The sequence below is a fragment of the Sapajus apella genome, unplaced genomic scaffold (genome assembly GCF_009761245.1).
Source record: "Sapajus apella isolate SASKATOON/1434 unplaced genomic scaffold, GSC_monkey_1.0 scaffold184, whole genome shotgun sequence".
Classification (NCBI taxonomy): domain Eukaryota; kingdom Metazoa; phylum Chordata; class Mammalia; order Primates; family Cebidae; genus Sapajus; species Sapajus apella.
The window spans coordinates 654,352-672,399 of NW_022437124.1; the positions used below are offsets into that span (position 1 = coordinate 654,352).

Consider the following 18,048-nt stretch of genomic DNA (forward strand, 5'->3'; position numbering starts at 1 on the left):
GAAACCAGAGTTTTATTATTACTCTGGTCTAACCTCCCTGAAAATTTGGAGGCCAGGGTTTTTCAAAGGTAGTTTGGCAAGCAGGGGGCTAGGGAATGGGTGCAGCTTACTGGCTGAGGATACAATCATAGAGGTGGGGAAAATGGTGAAGCTGAGTCCACTTCTGAGCGGTGGCTATAGGACCAGTTGAGTTGGGTCATGGGTCTGGTGGGGACATCCAGTCATGCAAAAGCCTGAAAAGACATCTCAAAAAGCTAATCTTAGATTCTACACTAATGACATTATTCACAAATTTGAGAAGTTGTACATCTTGTCACCTATAGAATAATGACTGGTAATGGAATAATGCTTTAACTACAAATTCAGACCCTTCTCATCCTTCTAACCTTGTAGGCTTTCATTGGTTTTACAAAGGTGGTTTAGTTTCTTGAGAAGGGCTATTATAATTTAAACTATAAACTAAATTTCTCCCAAAGGTAGCTTGGCCTATACCCAGAAATGACCCAGGGCAGCTTGGAGGTTATTAGGTAAGATCTAACAAGATCTAGCAAGATAAAATTGGTTAGGTCAGATTTCTTCCACTGTCATAATTTTCTCACTGCTATAATTTTTGCAAAGGTGATTTCATAATGAGTTCAGCTGGATCATGTAATTTTGTACAACTTAAGATGGAAAAGATAATAAGGATTAATTTTATTTTTACTGTATAGAAAGACCTTGAGAACAAATTTATATAAAATATAGTCCAGTTCTGATAAATTTCAGGATTTCAAAAGAATTGTAGTATAACAGAAGAAACAGAATCAGACCTGCCCATCCCACTGGTTTGATATGGGTTCTGTTTTAACAGCAGAAGGAAAGAATGGGTTAATGACCTCATGGAAGGAAGTTAAAATGTTCTGAGGATCCAAAAATCTTCTCAGAGTACCAGCCATACCCCTTGTTTGGCTTTAAATTTGTCTTTTAATTCCTTTACAGTATTAGAGGAAAAAGAAAAATTCCATCTTTTAACTTAATTTCATGCTTCTTCCTTATTCTTCATTTATCCCTTATGGCACACCCTTAAGAACAAGGCCATTTAATCTCATCAAAAAGAGTACTGGGATATGGGGCCATGGTTAAAGACCAAACACATTTAATTGACTATGATTTTGAGATGGGGTTTTTATTGTGTCAAGTTGAAAATTTTTGCTTAGATTTGTCAGACAGGTATGCTTACAAAAGAAACTCACTATTGAGATAAATTAAGGGGGAAAGGGTGGAGCCCATTAACAGTCCTCTTCTGAGATAACCATAGACTAGAAAAAAAAGCTGCTGAGACTGAAGTCCTCAGAGTGTGGAATCAGACATTCCTCCTACCACCCCATCGCACCTTCTTTTCAAACAGCCACAGAAATATTTACTTCTGATGTCACCTTTATTTTTTAAAGTGCTCTAAGAGCAGAAGATTCAGCCACTGCCAGCTCTGGATTAACTTTCTAAAACTTTCTATTTGTCCTGCATCCCTATTAATGTGTCTCTTCAATCCCCAGGGCTGAAAATATCAGGAAAGATTCTTACTGGCTCAGCTTGGGTGGTGCTCCCACCCTTTGAACCAATCATGGTACTCCAGTGAGTGCAGTCCCTGTATTGACTAAACCTGAGTGCAGAATGGACTGCCCTGATTGACCATTTCCATCATCCCAATCTTGTTCTGAAGAGCAGTCATGAACCATTTGTGAAACAGAACACACAAGAAAACCACAGAATACAACACAATAATTCAGAAAGTAATCTCAGAATGCTTCCACCATAGCATATTGTTCTTGGAAACTTTTGTTTTAGCTCTTGGTGTATGCATGTTTCCCTAACTGTGACTTTGGTCATGCAATAAAAGGTATTTCTTAATGTTTGATGTAGTAAAAAAAAAAAAAAAAAAAAAAAAAAAAGTGAAAAAGCTTTTAGCTCTACCGTACAGTTGGGGTACTTGAATTCTGTCAATGCTGATGTTTCCAGATTAGGCATTTGTAATATGTTACAGCAGTAAGACGGGTCCGTTGTTTGATCTTTTGCAGAACAGACTGCATTAGAGCCTCATTGCTCACTTAATTCCTCTGCTCCTCATTCACCCACTTTAGAGAGTAATCAGATGTACTTATTTCCCTTCTGGATTTTAACACAAAGATTAAGTGTCCTTCCTCACTCTCAATTTCATTTGTCTTTTATCCCCCTACATTCCCCTCCCTTCCACAGTATAATCACTGTAGAATATTGTCATTTCCTTTAGTAAATGTTTACTATGGCTTTCTGAATTTGCAAATTAAAAACAGCTAACACCAAAAATGTTCTGTTTCACTTATTAAAACCCGTTCTCATATAATACAGTTTTCATGAACTGAGGATGACAGATTAATGCCATCATTTTGAATCAGCTGCAAGTACTATACTGAACATAAATGAGTTACTGAAATGATATGTTTTGAAACTTATAGCTCCTTCCCTGAAAGGGTGGATGGCTCTGAGAACTGTTGATTTCCAATATAATTATTTTTCAGTTAATTATGGCATTATCCTGCAGACGTTACTTACAACTGATTTTATTTTCTTTCTACTAGTGTAGGAGAATCTTTTTACTATCCTGTCCCCCCACTTTATTTTTGAGATGGAGTCTCACTCTGTCACCAGGCTAGGGTGCAGTGGCACAATCTCAGCTCAGTGCAACCTCTGCTTCAAGTGATTCTCCTGCCTCAGCCTCTTGAGTAGCTGGGACTATAGGAAAATACCACCACGCACGGCTAATTTTTGTATTTTTAGTAGAGACAGTGTTTCACCATGCTGGCCAGGATGGTCTCCATCTACTGACCTCATGATCTGCCCTCCTCGGCTCCCCAATTGCTGGGATTACAGGTGCGAGACACCACGCCCAGCCTTTAATACACTTTTTAAAGATTTGTCTAATCATCAAGAACTTTTTCAAGATTTGTCTAATCATCAAGAACATTATTAAATAACAGTGATTTTAAAAGTTCTCTAACAATAACTACTAGTGTTCCACTAAGAAACAAAGATTATCCATCAAAACATATGAACAAATGCCTTTTAAGCATCTACTCCATTAAGACTTATTTTTCCTTTAGTCAATAGGTTTGCATGTTACTCCACTCATAGATGGATCCTGGTTTATCATTTTTGACTTTTTAATTGGCTACCAGAGTTGGTTGTTCATATTTAATGGAAGATGTGTGTATAATTTCCTATAACTGAGAATGTGCTGAACTTAGTAGTATAAGTGGGTGCTGAATAATGAGAGCATGGACACAGGGAGGGGAGCATCACACACCAGAGCCTGCCGAGGGGTGGAGAGGTAGGGGAGGGATAGCAGGGGATGGGGGGGTTGGGAAAGGATAGCATTAGGAGAAACATCTAATGTAGATGACAGGGGATGGATGCAGCAAACCACCATGGCACGTGTATACCTATGTAACAAACACGCACGTTCTGCACACGTACCCCAGAACTTAAATATAGTAAATACATAAAATTTATAAAGAATATATTTTCTTAAATATTAAAAAAAGATTTCTGTAATAATTTGAAACCATTTCATTAGCTATAGATTTATCTTTTTCTTAAATGTCTAAAAAGAAGCTGATATTTGAAGATGTTAGCTCACTGGTGACCTCATTTTTTTCCCCCATGTATCTTAGTACTCACTGTTTTCTAGGTTTAATTTAAGCACTTTCTATTTTTACAGAAACGCTTACACTTTTTCAATATTTTCAAATATGTTAACATAGGTTTTTTTTTTGTTTTGGTTTTTTTTTTTTGAGACAGAGTTTCGCTCTTGTTACCCAGGCCGGAGTGCAATGGTGCGATCTCGGCTCACCGCAACCTCCGCCTCCTGGGTTCAGGCAATTCTCCTGCCTCAGCCTCCTGAGTAGCTGGGATTACAGGCACGCGCCACCATGCCCAACTAATTTTTTGCAGTTTTAGTAGAGACGGGGGTTTCACCGTGTTGACCAGGATGGTCTCGATCTCTTGACCTCGTGATCCACCCGCCTCGGCCTCCCAAAGTGCTGGGATTACAGCCTTGAGCCACCGCGCCCGGCCTTAACATAGGTTTTTTTAAACTATGCCCTTGAAACCTTAAAACAATCCGTATATATTTCTATCTAAATTAAGTTCCCAGGAAGTTTAATAATTGTTTTCAACAAATGGCTCTTCTATCTATTTAATTCTATAGGTTTAGGTAATAATTTTCTGGACACAAGCATTATGAAGAAAATAATTTTTGGCTGGGGGAAGAGGCTCACACTTGTAATCCCAGCACTTTGGGAGCCCCAGGCGGGCAAATCACCTGAGATCAGGAGTTCCAGATCAGCCTGACCAACATGGTGAAACCCCATCTCTACTAAAAATACAAAATTAGCTGGGTGTGGTGGCAGGCACCTGTAATCTCAGCTACTTGGGAGGCTGAGGCAGGAGAATCGCTTGAACCTGAGAGGTGGAGGTTGCAGTGAGCCGAGAAGGTGCCATTGCACAAAAATGAAACTCTGTCTTAAAAAAAATTTTTTTTTAACTTTGTGGATTTTAAATGGATTTTTGTAGCTATAAATGTGCAGATTTTGGGTTTGCTTTGTGTTTGGAGAATTTTGGCAAGTTCATTTTTGTACTGTAATTTTGTATTTGGCTGCTTTACTATTTTTCATTGTACTGTGGGTATGTACTAACAGGCAGTATACTAAAGGAGCAACAAGATATTTTAATTCATATTCAATGGTTAGAATTCAGTGCTTACTACTTCTGAATAATTGATGAAAGAAAGGTACCTTGTCACAGTACTCTGTATTTCACCATCAAAATGATATGAGGCCAGGTGCGGTGATTCACACCTATTATCCCAGTGCTTTGGGACCCCGAGGCAGGCAGATCACCTGAGATCAGGAGTTCAAAACCAGCTTGGCCAACATGGCAAAACCCCGTCTCTACTGAAAATACAAAAATTAGCCTGGTGTGGTGGTGGGCACCTGTAATCCCAGCTACTAGGGAGGCTGAGGCAGGAGAATTACTTGATCCAAGGAGACAGAAGTTGCAGCGAGCCGAGATTGTGCCACTGCACTCCAGCCTGGGTGACAGGGCAAGACTCTGACACACACACACACACACACACACACACACACACACACACACACGGTATTAGGCTTTGGTTTGAGATATAACCCACATACTAAAAAATTAATATTTATATCTTTATACTCACAAACTTAAGTATTTACATCATAATGTGTCCTTTATATTTCAAACCAAAGCCTACTTATAGGTTTGTATCTTAGTGTGTGAGTTATAAACATTATAAGCTTTAATATAGCGTATTAAACACTTTAACATAAATAAGGTATCAAGTATCTGTATGTACCTTTTATCATGGCTACGGTCTTCTAGACATACAACCATCCTAGAATTCCTGGAAGGAAATTCTTTGGTAGAAGAAAACATATAGCCTAGGAATATGTTTAGATATGCCCATTCCTTGACTGATGTTATTACAGGCATTCTCTCCCAGCAAGAGTCGTGCTGAAAGCAGCAAGTTTACAAATCTTCCTTTGCTTCTTTTACTCTAATTTGACACCCTAACTAAAATACAACCCCGGAAATAAGATTTTCCATCTTCACATTATTTTTCTCAGGAATTACATAGGTTGTCACAATAATGTCCTAATTTGTTCATTTTCCCAAGAAAGCTGGCATTTCCCCTTCCAGGAGCCTGCTAAGATGATTGCCCTGCCTGCCTGAAGTAGGTGCTGAAACAATTCCACCCAAAAACATCAAGTTCCACATTCAATACTACTGAGCCTTAAAGGAAACTACTTCGGATACTCCAATAACCAGAATTGCTGAGTCCTGTTTAGGAAAGCTGAAGTTAATTAAGTTTATTATTGGAGAAACAGCATTTTGTAATCCCTTTGTAAGCTAGCTCTTTCTCAGAAATTGAGTGGCTCTGAAAAGAGCCTTTGATTTCAGCTTTGGGCTTTTTTTTTTTCCTCTAGACATGAGACATTCAAACCACTCGCTGGCCTTTACAACTTGCGTAGTTACTCACACTTGTCTTTGTGGTAGTGGCTCCCAACCTTCTGGGACAGCAGCACAGCCTGGATGTTGAGCAAAACGCCACCCTAAGCCGTCGTCACTCGGCCCAGACGCTTGTTGAGCTCCTAGTCGTTGCGGATGACCAGCTGAGGCTGGCGAGGGAGGATGCGGGTCTTCTTGTGGAGGACCGCGTTGCCTGCCAACTCTAGGATGTCGGCTACCAGGTACTCCAGCACCGCTGCTGGGTACATCTGCGCGCCGGCCCCGACCCACTCGGCATGGTTGCCCTTGCTGAGCAGCCGGTGGACACCGCCCACGGGGAACTGTAGGCCCTCTCTGAACGGGATTTAGCTACAGTGCGTGCCTTTCCCTCCAGCTCCCCTCGTCTAAGACATAGCTCAAAAATAAAACTTACAACGGAAAAAGCTGTTAAAACGGGTCCTCAACGTATTTCTAGTCTGATGGCAGATTGTGGCTTATTATCTGATTGATTGGCTGATAGCCCTGTATCCAATCACAGAACCTTACTGCTATGGCGTCATTTAAGTACATTCTCTATTATCCAATCAGATGTTGGATGCAAATGACGTAGTTGAGGGCCATGCCTATAAATACCACACTTCGCTCGTGTCAAACGTCAGTTACTGATCTCCCAGAGAACTTGTAAAATGAACATGCCAGAGCTTACTTCAAAGGGCACTACCATTTCCAAAAAGGGCTTCAAGAAGGCCGTGGCTAAAACTCAAAATGAGGAAGGCAAAAAGCGCAAGAAAAGCCGCAGAGACAACTATTCTATTTACATCTACAAGGTACTGAAGCAGGTTCACCCCGACACTGGAATCTCTTCCAAGGCTATGAGTATTATGAATTCTTTTGTTACTGACAATTTTGAGCGCATTGCCAATGAGGCTTCCCGCCTGGCGCATTATGACAAGCGCTCAACCATCACCTCCAGGGAGATGCAGACGGCCGTGCGCCTGCTGCTGCCTGGGGAACTAGCCAAACACGCGGTGTCAGAGGGCACAAAGGCAGTCACCAAGTACACCAGCTCCAAGTAAAACATGATCTAACCAGCAGATGAGCTCCATAAACCAAAGGCTCTTTTAAGAGCCACTGATAAGTTTCTAATAGGGCTGTAGGCTGTTTTATGAGTATACCTCATTGCCAGACTGATAGATTAGGCAACACCGTAATCTTTAATTCTAAACTTAGCATTAACTACCTGCAGCAGTTTTGGTGAAAGCTAGTCTCACAGCTGAAGCAATTCAAAGGGGGCTCCCATAACCCTGGGTTCATGGGGATATTCTTCCTGTAGACACTGCTATGGGGAAATAAGGCCTTTTTGTCTACAACATTTTCTGTTTCAAACCCTGTATGATGACAACAAAAGAGGCCTGGAGCTCCCCACTTAGGAAAGTCTGGCATTGAGCATTAGGCTCTTTGCTTTCTCTTGACTTTGGCCATAGTGTGTGCATAACGTCCACCAAGTCCGGAAGGATCTGTTTCAGCACCTTGTAGATGTAAACGGAATAGTTCTCTTTGCAGCATCTCATGCTTTTCAGGCTCCTTCTTTTCTCACATATTCTAAAAAAGTGATCAAGCTAACTGCCCTTGAACTGCCAGGATTTGAGGTCCAAAGCCCAAGGCTTCTGCATCTCTTGTGAACTCCAGAAAAGTCAACTGTTTATTCAATGTAACAGTTCTTATCTTGCTTAGCCATTTAAGAATTCTCTCCCCAGGGATTTCCAGTCAATCCCAACAGAAATGTTCCTGAACTGTGTTCCATATATCCATGAGTACCACCCTATTCACATGGTTGTCCAAGCCCGAAATGTATTTTTTCGCCGACAGTCTAACCTCCATCCACTTCAATCTCTCAAGATATGGTAATTTTACTTCCTACATGTTTCTGTTGTCTGATTATTCACCGTCTCCACTGCTACCATTTGTGTCTGCATACTCATGATGTCTCACCTGGATTACAGTTTCTAATCAGTATTGCTGCTCTTAATCTTGCCTCCCTAAAATTCACTCTCCACCCAACTATTTTCATTTTTTAAGGTGACAAAAATTATGTACTCTGTACAACATGTTTTGAAATATGTATACATTCTGGAATGGTTAAATCAATCTAATTAACATATGCATTACCCCACATACTTGTTATGAAAACACTTAAAATCTACTCTTTATAATTTTCAAGGATACAATATATTGTTACCAACTATAATCACCATGTTGTACAATAGAGCTCTTGAACTTACTACCCCTAAGTGAAATTTCATAACCTTTGACCAATATCGTCCCACTCCTCCCCAACTGCAGCCCCTGGTAACCACCACTCTGCACTCTAATTCTAAGAGTTCAACTTTTTAAAATTCCACTTATGAGATCATACAGTATTTGTCTTTCTGTGCCTCACTCATTTCACTTAACCTCCAGGTTCATTCATGTTCCTGCAAATGGCAGGATTCTTTTTCTTTTGTAAGACTGAATAGTCTTCTATTATACATATATGCCACATTTTCTTTATCCATTCATCTGCTGATGGACATTTAGATTCTTTCTATATCTTGTCTATTGAGAATAATTCTGCAATGAATATGAGAGTAGATATATCTCTTTGAGAAACTGATTTTATTTTCTTTCAATATATACCTAGTAGGACTGCTGGATTATATGGTAATTCTATTTTTAATTTTTTGAGGAAATTCTGTACTGTTTTCCCTAATGTATGCACTAAAATTTACCGTTTTAGATCTTATTTGAAGCACAAATATTACTATATCACACATTTTAAAAAATATTTTGAAAACTCTTTCAATCTGGTATTTTATTAATAGTACTAAATTTATATTTTATTGAATGCATTTAGAAATTTATATTAATGGGCTGGGCGTGGTGGCTCACGCCTATAATCCAAGCACTTCGGAGGCCAAGGCGGGTGGATCACCTGAGGTCTGGAGTTCAAGACCAGCCTGACCAACATGGTGAGACCCCGTCTTTAAAAAGAAAAAAAAAAAAAAAAAGAAATTTATATTAACATGTGTATAGGATTAGCTAGACTTGCAAAGAAATCCATAGTGCAGTGAAAGTTTTGAATTTTGGAGCTTTTTGGATGACGGATGCTCAACCTGTATTGCAAATATGTAAAATCCAAGAAAATATACCAGGAAACCAATAGGAAAATAAGTCAATTCAGTGAGGTAGTTGGATATTTTAAAAATAATGCACAGAAAGCAGCCTTACATATATAACAAAAAATATTTTAAAAATGAATAGTTACCACCTCATTTACAGTAACAAAAACAAAATACCCAGAACCATATTTAACTCTTTAAAATGCCAAATATAAAAGTGGGTGATCAGTTCACACCCATCCCGTGGTCTTCTTTAGGTAAATGACTCAGGCAGCACCTGAACTAGGCTCAGTTCTAGAAAATGGACCTGAAAGGAATGGGATCCTCTGGGAAGACCCCCAAGACCCAGTAGAATAGACTGACTTTTCCTGCTTTTACTTTATCCTATCCTGTCTGGGTGAACACTTGGAATTGTGTGACCAGCATGATGTCAAAGTCAGAGTATAGAGAACAGAAGTAAGACTGCAGGGCAGTGGAGCCAAGGCTGTGATCATCCTATTAGTGGAACTTCTCTGCCTTTAAGTGTTCTGTTTGGTGGCATTGCTTATTATCTCAACAAGTCTAGCTAGCGTTTCCTGTTATTTGCAGCCAAAAATACATTTAATATAAAAGCTACATGAGGTTTGGTCTGAAAAGAGTTTTTATTTGCTTGTATTCCTACTTATCGATTGCCCAGATAATCCTAAAAGTCCTTGGGTAATCAGGGTAACCTATTGACAGTGGTCACAAACTTGACAAGTTTATTTGGCAGCTGTGTGACACCTGCTGCTTTCCAGGGTGCTAGAAAAGCAGGAATCCCTGATTACAGATGATCCCATCGCCAATACAAGGTGGGCAAAGATGCCCCTTCCCCGCCCACTTGTCACCTCCTTGGAAGATTTCCCAGCTAAAGCATGCAGGGGTTGTGTAGGGGCTGTCTTACTGTGCACACAAGTGTGGAAGCACTTATTTTAATAGGTCTTGCTGTACATTGATATATCCTATTAAATGGTACTGTTTAAAGCATATACGCATCCAAAATTTCGTTGCAAGATAAAAGTTAAACATGAGTTAAACAAATTGAGAATCCCAGCTAACCACAGGTTTCCAGGTAATATTTGATCCGTTTTCAAGGCAGCTCATATTAGTTTGATGCTTGTCAGCTTACAAATGTAGTCCAAAATCCAGTAACACAATTGAAACCATTATAAACTGAAGAAAATTACAGAACACTTTAAATTCGTTTCAATCCTGCTAACCAGACTGGTGGGTTCGCCAGAGTTCCTCAAATCATTTCCGTATCTTGACTTACCTACGACACAAAAACGAACTCCCTCCCAACTATTCCTTTTGTAGGGTCTTAAAATTTGGAATCACTGTGCAAGTTGTCTACATCCCTGCGCTTTGCACCTTTACATACGTACTGCTAACCTTAAACTTCCCAGTGTCAGTCAGCAAGTGGCTTAGACAAAACTACCAGTCTTAACTAGTCGACCTACCCGCCCCATCCACTTTTTGAGACCCACTGTCACTCGGGCTGGAATACAGTAGAGCGATCCTTGCTCACTGTAACCTCTCCCTCCCGGGTTCAAGCAATTTTGCCTCAAACCTCCCGAGTACTGGGATTACAGGCGCTCACCATGACGCCCAGCTAATTTTTCGTACTTTCAGTAGAGATGGGGTTTTACCATGTCGGCCCAGGCTGGTCTCGAACTCCTGACCTCATGATCCGCCCGCCTGGGATTAAAGGCCTAAGCCACCACGCCTGGTCCACCTTTTGAGACGGAGTCTCACTGTCGCCCCGGATGGAATAGCAATGTCGATCTCGACTCAACGCACCCCTCGTACGCTTAAATGATTTTGCCTCAGCCTCCACAGTAGCGGAGATTATAGGCCCCCGCCCCCACACCCAGCTAATCAGCCTCAGATCCACCAGCCACACCGCCCTCCCAAAATGAGTGCTGGGATTATAAGCATGAGCCACTGCCCAGCTATGAAGTGCACAGCTCTTTCAGTGTATTTGAGTGGCTCTGAAAAGAGCCTTTGGGTTCCGTTTACTAGGCAGACTTATTTGGAGCTGGTGTACTTAGTGACAGCCTTAGTGCCCTCAGACACGGCATGCTTAGCCAGCTCTCCCGGCAGCAGCAGACGCACTGCTGTCTGAATCTCTCTGGAAGTAATGGTGGAGCGCTTGTTGTAGTGAGCTAAGCGTGATGCCTCGCTCGCTATACGCTCAAAGATGTCAGTGACGAAGGAATTCATAATACTCATGGCTTTGGAAGATATGCCAGTGTCCGGATGGACCTGCTTCAGCACCTTGTAGATGTAAATAGAATAGCTCTCCTTGCGGGTCCTCTTCCGCTTCTTGCCCTCCTTCTTCTGTGTTTTCACAACCGCCTTCTTGAAGCCTTTCTTAGAAATGGTGGCTCCTTTAGAAGACAACTCCGGCATGGCTGACCGCACACTTCTAGAGTGTTAACGGCTCTTCAGTGTTACAGCTCTTTTAGAGAGTGTTACAGCTCTTTTAGAGTGTTACAGCTCTTTTAGAGTGTTAAGCAGCTCTTTTAGAGTGTTACAAGCTCTTTTCTCCTCAGCACCTTAGCTCCGAAGCACGCCCAGTAAACGGATAACTCCGGAGACGCAAAACTGCGGTATTTATAGGCACGGTCCTCAAATGGCCTGTTGGGTATCCAAAATCTGATTGGACAATGGGAAGTGGCGTGAATGCAAATAAGGCGTTTCTAGTAAGACTCTCTGATTGGGTAGAACGATCATCAACCAATCAGAGAGCACATGCCAACCTCAGTTAGACTATAAATAGGCCCCGTAGCGACCCTCGGAGGGTCATTTTTCCGTTGCTGCAATTTTGCTTTGAAGAAATGTCTGGACGCGGGAAGCAGGGAGGAAAAGTGCGAGCCAAGGCTAAGTCCCGCTCTTCTAGGGCGGGCTTGCAGTTTCCTGTGGGTCGAATCCACCGCCTGCTTCGCAAAGGCCATTATGCAGAGCGGATAGGGGCGGGCGCGCCAGTATACTTGGCTGCAGTGTTGGAGTATCTAACCGCAGAGATCCTTGAACTGGCTGGCAATGCGTCTCGCGATAATAAAAAAACTCGCATTATTCCCCGACACCTGCAACTAGCTATCCGCAATGATGAGGAACTCAATAAGCTGTTGGGTGGCGTGACGATTGCACAGGGCGGAGTCCTGCCCAACATTCAAGCTGTATTGCTGCCCAAGAAGACTGAGAGTCACCACCATAAATCTCAAAGCAAGTAATTTCTCCGGATTACATCTGTGACCTCAGGGAAAAAAAAGGCTCTTTTCAGAGCCACATACTATCTCAAAGAAGGCTGTGCATTACTAAACATATGACTACTGTCGTTAAGCAGTCATCTTAGCAAGCGCCTGTCAGAAGCAACACCTGTCAAAGTGCACTTCCGCATTGTATGAGGGAATTTCCATGGAGCACTGGGTCAACCATTAGTTTGACGTTTTAAAGGTACTTAAGCTTTAGAATTATACAGACCTAACTAGGTGTGGTGACTCACACTTGCCAGAACTTCCACTTGAGATCGAAATGGGAGGGTCGCTTAAATCTAGTTTAACATAGTTGGGACTCTGTCCCCACAGAAATTAGCCGGGCCTGGTGGCACAGGCCTGTAGTCCCAGCTGCTTGCGCAGTTGCGGTGGGAGAGTTGTTTGATGATGGGGGGCGGCAGTTACTAGTAAGGGAATATCGCGCCACCGCACTCATCTGGGTGACATGAGCGAGGCTGTATTTCAAACTAGTTATGTCAGTTAAGAGTTACGTATGGAAGTGAAGATTGGATTACAAGCAGGAGAGGTGTGTAACCTTCCAGTTTTAAGTTCAGAAAACATCAGTATGGCTGGTTAAAGTGGATCTTAGAAAATTTCAAATAGGCAGTCTCACAAAATATACTCATGTGGCATGTAAGTAAAATAAAATTTGGGTAAACATTTGATACCTGTGGCTTCGCGGCATTTTGTTAAAGAATAGGATTCTTAAAATGTAAGAATGTTAAGAAACCTTATACCATATGTGATGGTGAGATACTAGAGTCAGGCAGGAATGAGACTAAAAGGCCTCACATAATTTGAGGTTTAGAAATTTGGGACAGTAAAAGCTTCAAAAGTTTTGACTAGTAAAAAGAGGCACAATTGTGTTAGCTTTTTGTGCAGTAAACACCAAGAGAAATTGAAACGCAAAACCCATTTAGTAACGCTGCCAAATAACTAAAAATTACTGTATGATATTCAACAATTGACCTTACCTCAAAAAAAGTCACTGCTAAACACTTAATATCTACACAGAATAAGGCATATATAGAAGCAGGTATTGAGAAAGTTATAAAGTTCTATAAAATAAAACATGCCGAGTAAGGACAATCAAGTTCAAAGTCAACTGTGAATTAACCTGCATAAAGATTGAATAAGGGATGCAATTTGCAAGGCAAAAACGGAAGATTTTTGAAAACAGAAAGGGCAACTATATGTTGAATAAAACTGGGTAATATTTAAAACATGGCAAATGTGAAACAAAATCGGGATATATAAGACAAATCTATACAGATGAATTCCAAGTAATTACTGTAGATACGTCATCAAGTAAGTGGCACTTAACTCCCCAGACTTGCCGAAGCACAGAGTAGGGAAAGGCAGAGAAGGAGGGACTTGACTTTACAGGAGAGAACCTGTGTGTTCTCTTATTCCAAATGCAAAATACACTTTCATTTCCAGTTCTAATGCAAGCCTATTAAAATTACATTAAATATTTAGATACAATAAGATGTATGAAAAATTGTAAATACATGTTAAAGGAGACATGTCCCTTGACTTTTCAAAACAATTTACTTATGTAAGTTTCTGATTTTCCTTATAGAGTTTTCACACATTTCATAGAGTTTATCTCCAGGTCTTCTTTTTTATTACTGTATTTTGGGAAAATATTTAGGTTTCTTTTATTATGTTTTCTTATTGACCATGTTTTACAGACAAAACGTTTTTTATTTTTGGACTGATTTGTATTTCCTTATTAAATTCTGTCATTTCTGTTCATCTTTTTTCCTCTCTGATTTTCCAGGTAGGCAGAAAAACTCACAGAATTTTTTCCTGTTGTTTTAAATAGTTGACTTTCTTGTCTAAATGCATTGCCTAATGGTTATGAGTGATAATAAATAAAATGGTGATATTGACCTTTTTTTTTTTTGAGACAGTCTTCCTCTGTCGCCCAGGCTGGAGGACAGTGGCCCCATCTCAGCTCACTGCAACTTTCGCCTCCCAGGTTCAAGTGATTCTCCTACCTCACCCTCCTGAGTAACGGATTACAGTCGTGTACCATCACGTCTGGCTAATGTTTGTATTTTTAGTTAGAGACGGGGGTTTCACCATGTTGGCCAGGCTGGTCTCGGACTCCTGACGACACACCTCGGCCTCACCAAAGTCCTGGGATTACTGGGTGGGGGTGAGGGCTACAGGCACCGGCCCAGGGGCAGTTGGCTAGCCCCAGGGCCTCATGGGGAGAAAGCCAGCTGATGATCTGGGGATGGCTGAAAAGGCAGGGAGGCCCAGAGGCGGCTTGGGAGGTGCCGGGGGCCCAAAGCGCCCAGCAAGGCAGCTCTCCCAGGCCCTCTCTCCCCTCCAGAAGCCGCTCAGACCTGGCCCCTGTCTAGCTCCGGAGTTTCGGGCCCGCTCCATGTGGGGGTGAGTACGTTGGGCGCTGGCCCAGGGGGCCTAGGGCTGTCGGGGCGGGCCAACATGGGGAGGTCGCGCGCCTCTGGAGAAGCGGCAGGCCGGCGGGAGAGAGCAAGCTGACAGGGGATGGCTGGGCGGCAGGGAGGCCCGCAAGAGGCTTGGGAGGGGCTGGGGGCCCAAAGCCTCCAGCAAGCCAGCTCTCCTAGGTTCTCTCTCTTCTCGAGGGCCCGGCCAGACCTGGCCCCTGTCTAGCGCCGGAGCTCCGAGCTCGCTCCGGGTTGGGGGCGAAGGTTTCAGGCGCCGGGCGAGGAAGTTTGGGGCGGCCCCGGGCCCCAGGGGAAGAAGCAGTGAGGCGAGAGAGAGTGAGCTGATAGGGAAGGGCTGGGGCGGTAGGGAGGCCTAGAGGCGGCTCTGGTGGGGGCTGGGGGCCCAAAGCCCCAAGCAAGTCGGCTCTCCCAGGCCCTCTCTCCCTTCCAGAAGCCGCCAGAGGCGGCCCCTGCCTATCTCTGGAGCTCTGCTCCGGGCCCGCTCCGTATGGGGGTGAGGTTCTTGGGCGCCTGCCCAGGGAGCCTGGGGCTGCCCAGGGCCCCAGGGGAAGTGGCAGGCCGGCAGGAGAGAGGGAGCTGAAAAGGGACGGCTTGGGAGGCAGGGAGGCGCGCAGGCGGCTTGGTAGGCGCGCGGGGGCCTAACGCTCCCAGCAAGCTGGCTCCCCGGTTTTCTCTCTCAAGGGGCTGGCCAGACTCCGCCCCTGCCTAGCTCCGACGCTCCGGTCCTGCGCCGCGTAGGGGTGAGGGCCCCAGGCACCGGCCGAGGGGGCTGGGGCTTCCGCGCCGACCCTCCACGGGGCGGCCCCGGATCCCAGGGGAAGCAACAGGCGGGCGGGACAAAGCGAGCTGACAGGCAAGGGCTGGCTGGGGAAACGGAAAGGCCCGCGCGCGGCGTGGGAGGGGCCCCGGGAGAAGCCGGCCAGACCCCGCCGTCGCCCCCGCCCCCTCCGCCTAGGTCCGGAGCTTTGGGCCCACTCCGTGTGGGGGTGAGAACCTTAGGCGCCCGCCCAGGGGCTTGTGGCTGCCGTGACGGGCTTCCACGGACGGGCCCCGGGCCTCCAGGGAAGCGGCAGGCAGGCTGGAGAGAGCGAGTTGACAGTCAGGTGGTGCCCATCATCACAGGCGTTAGCAACCATGCCCGGCCGACTTATTTTTTATTAAAACCAGGCTAATATGACACTTTCTAATGCCTATGCCGGTTTTAATGTAAATTGTGCAATTCCAAGATTGGTAAGAGTTGTTAATTAAAAATAAATATTGGCTATTAACTATAACAGTTTAGCAACAACTGGGACAAATATATGCTATTTTTTCCTTTTCCTTTTTATTAATAATCACATTGAAGGAATTCAGAACACACCATTCCAAAATATGTCACTCTGACATATTAACTATTTGGAGTTAAAGACACTTGAAAAACAGCAGGTGCACGAACACATATTTCTTTTGTTTCTTAAAAGCACGAAATGAAAGATGTCATCCCTGTACCAGAAGGAAAGTACTATTCTCATCAACGACAGAAAATTGAGGCCAAGTTAAATCTGTACACATAACCTTGTTACACCAACCCTTATCTCTCGAATCACTTCTCCACCTAATTAATTGCCCTAATCCAAGCCCCTTGGCTTGTCACATTTTCACAACTTACTGCACTTTGTCGAATTCTTCATATAAGTGTTCCATTCTTTGTCATTGGATCTTCATTTCCTTATGAAAGCTCCTGTGCCACCTAAAACTTGCATTCAATAAATGTATACGCTTTTCTCCTGTTGACCTGTGTTATGTCAGCTTAATTCTCAAGCCCAGCCAAAATATCCTGAGGGTAGAAGTAAAGTTTGCTTCCCCTCTACAACATTATGGATTTCTTATCAGCAATCATAAAAGTCATAGAACGATAGAATAGTATCTTTGAAGTTCTAAAGCAAAATAGCTCTCAATTTAAAATTATGTGCTCAGATGAACTTTTTTTGTGTAAAGGTGAAATAATTTTTGAACAAAGACCAGAAAGTTTTGCCACTCACAGATCCATCCTAAAAGAATTAATGCTAAAGAATGTGCTGAAATAAAAAGATTGAACTCAGAAGAAAGATTAAGTCAGGTGTATATTTTGGTGTTAAATGTAACCACTAAAATAATATTCAGAAAAGAGGGATAATAAAAAATCAGAGTCCAGTGGAAAGCAGGAAATCATAAAAGGACTGGCATGACAACTTAGAATGCAAAGTAAAATATTAAAAATGAGACCAAATATCAAAATGAAGGTTAATCGATTAAATTTCCCATTTAAAAGACAGTATTTGACTAGGAGTAAAAAAACACAGCTATACCTTGATTATAAAATACCTAAAATTTATTGGCACAGAACATTTAGAAGAAAAAGAATGGAAAAAATACATTCCAGGCAAAACTGTCCCCCCAAAGAAATTGTTTTGCAAAATTAATAGCAGAGATAATATGTAATGAAAAAATAATTTGAAAATTAAAGGCAGAAAAATTATCTAGGTAGATACACTGTTCTTCATTGTGTTAACACCCAAAAAAAAGATTTATAGAAAACAAACAGCAGAAATATACGAGAAAGAATGCATTCACAATTATAGTGTATATTTTAATATGTCTTTCTTGGAAAAAGCTGATCGCCCCTACCACATATTGGGGTAAAAGCACACTAAAGCATAATTCATGAGTTAAGTAGCAAGACCATAAACCTCTGTCTCTGTCTACTACTATGCCTCTGTTTCCCCCTGTCTGTAAAATGTATAATATTGTCATTGTCATCTATATGTTTAACAGTCCTAAAGAGACCTATGAGTCCTCTTCCCTAAAATTTACTTATTTAAAATAATTTTTTTTTTTTTTTTTTGAGAGATGGAGTTTCGCTCTGTTGCCCAGGCTGGAGCGCAGCTACGCTATCTCGGCTCACTGCAACTTCCGCCCCCTGGATTCAAGCCATTCTCCTGCCTCAACTTCCCAAGTAGCTGGGACTACAGGTATGTGCCACTATGCCCAACTTTTGTATTTTTAATAGACACAGGGTTTCACTATATGTTGTTCAGGCTGGTCTCAGGTGAACTGCCTGCCTCGGCCTCCCAAAAGGATTACAGG

General features: G+C 42.6%; 3 protein-coding genes and 1 pseudogene across 3 annotated transcripts; 2 read left to right on the forward strand and 2 right to left on the reverse strand.

Annotated features, from left to right (window-relative positions):
• Positions 1-5,410: 5,410 nt before the first annotated feature.
• On the reverse strand, positions 5,411-6,508 carry LOC116543225 (annotated as a pseudogene).
• Positions 6,509-6,724: 216 nt separating this feature from the next.
• LOC116543176 (histone H2B type 1-A-like) lies at positions 6,725-7,333 on the forward strand. The gene has a single exon (XM_032268578.1). It carries the CDS (start codon positions 6,735-6,737, stop codon positions 7,122-7,124), a length of 390 nt encoding a protein of 129 aa, XP_032124469.1. The 5' UTR covers positions 6,725-6,734; the 3' UTR covers positions 7,125-7,333.
• A 3,865-nt stretch (positions 7,334-11,198) lies between these two features.
• On the reverse strand, positions 11,199-11,640 carry LOC116543178 (histone H2B type 1-A). Its single transcript, XM_032268580.1, has one exon. It carries the CDS (start codon positions 11,634-11,636, stop codon positions 11,253-11,255), a length of 384 nt encoding a protein of 127 aa, XP_032124471.1. The 5' UTR covers positions 11,637-11,640; the 3' UTR covers positions 11,199-11,252.
• A 392-nt stretch (positions 11,641-12,032) lies between these two features.
• Positions 12,033-12,463, forward strand: LOC116543177 (histone H2A type 1-A). Its single transcript, XM_032268579.1, has one exon. It carries the CDS (start codon positions 12,065-12,067, stop codon positions 12,458-12,460), a length of 396 nt encoding a protein of 131 aa, XP_032124470.1. The 5' UTR covers positions 12,033-12,064; the 3' UTR covers positions 12,461-12,463.
• Positions 12,464-18,048: the final 5,585 nt, after the last annotated feature.

What these genes read in the sequence shown, in the direction of transcription:
- LOC116543176 (XM_032268578.1), top strand. Translation starts at nt 6,735, where the DNA reads ATGAACATGCCAGAGCTTACTTCAAAGGGCACTACCATTTCCAAAAAG.
- LOC116543178 (XM_032268580.1), bottom strand. Translation starts at nt 11,636, where the DNA reads ATGCCGGAGTTGTCTTCTAAAGGAGCCACCATTTCTAAGAAAGGCTTC.
- LOC116543177 (XM_032268579.1), top strand. Translation starts at nt 12,065, where the DNA reads ATGTCTGGACGCGGGAAGCAGGGAGGAAAAGTGCGAGCCAAGGCTAAG.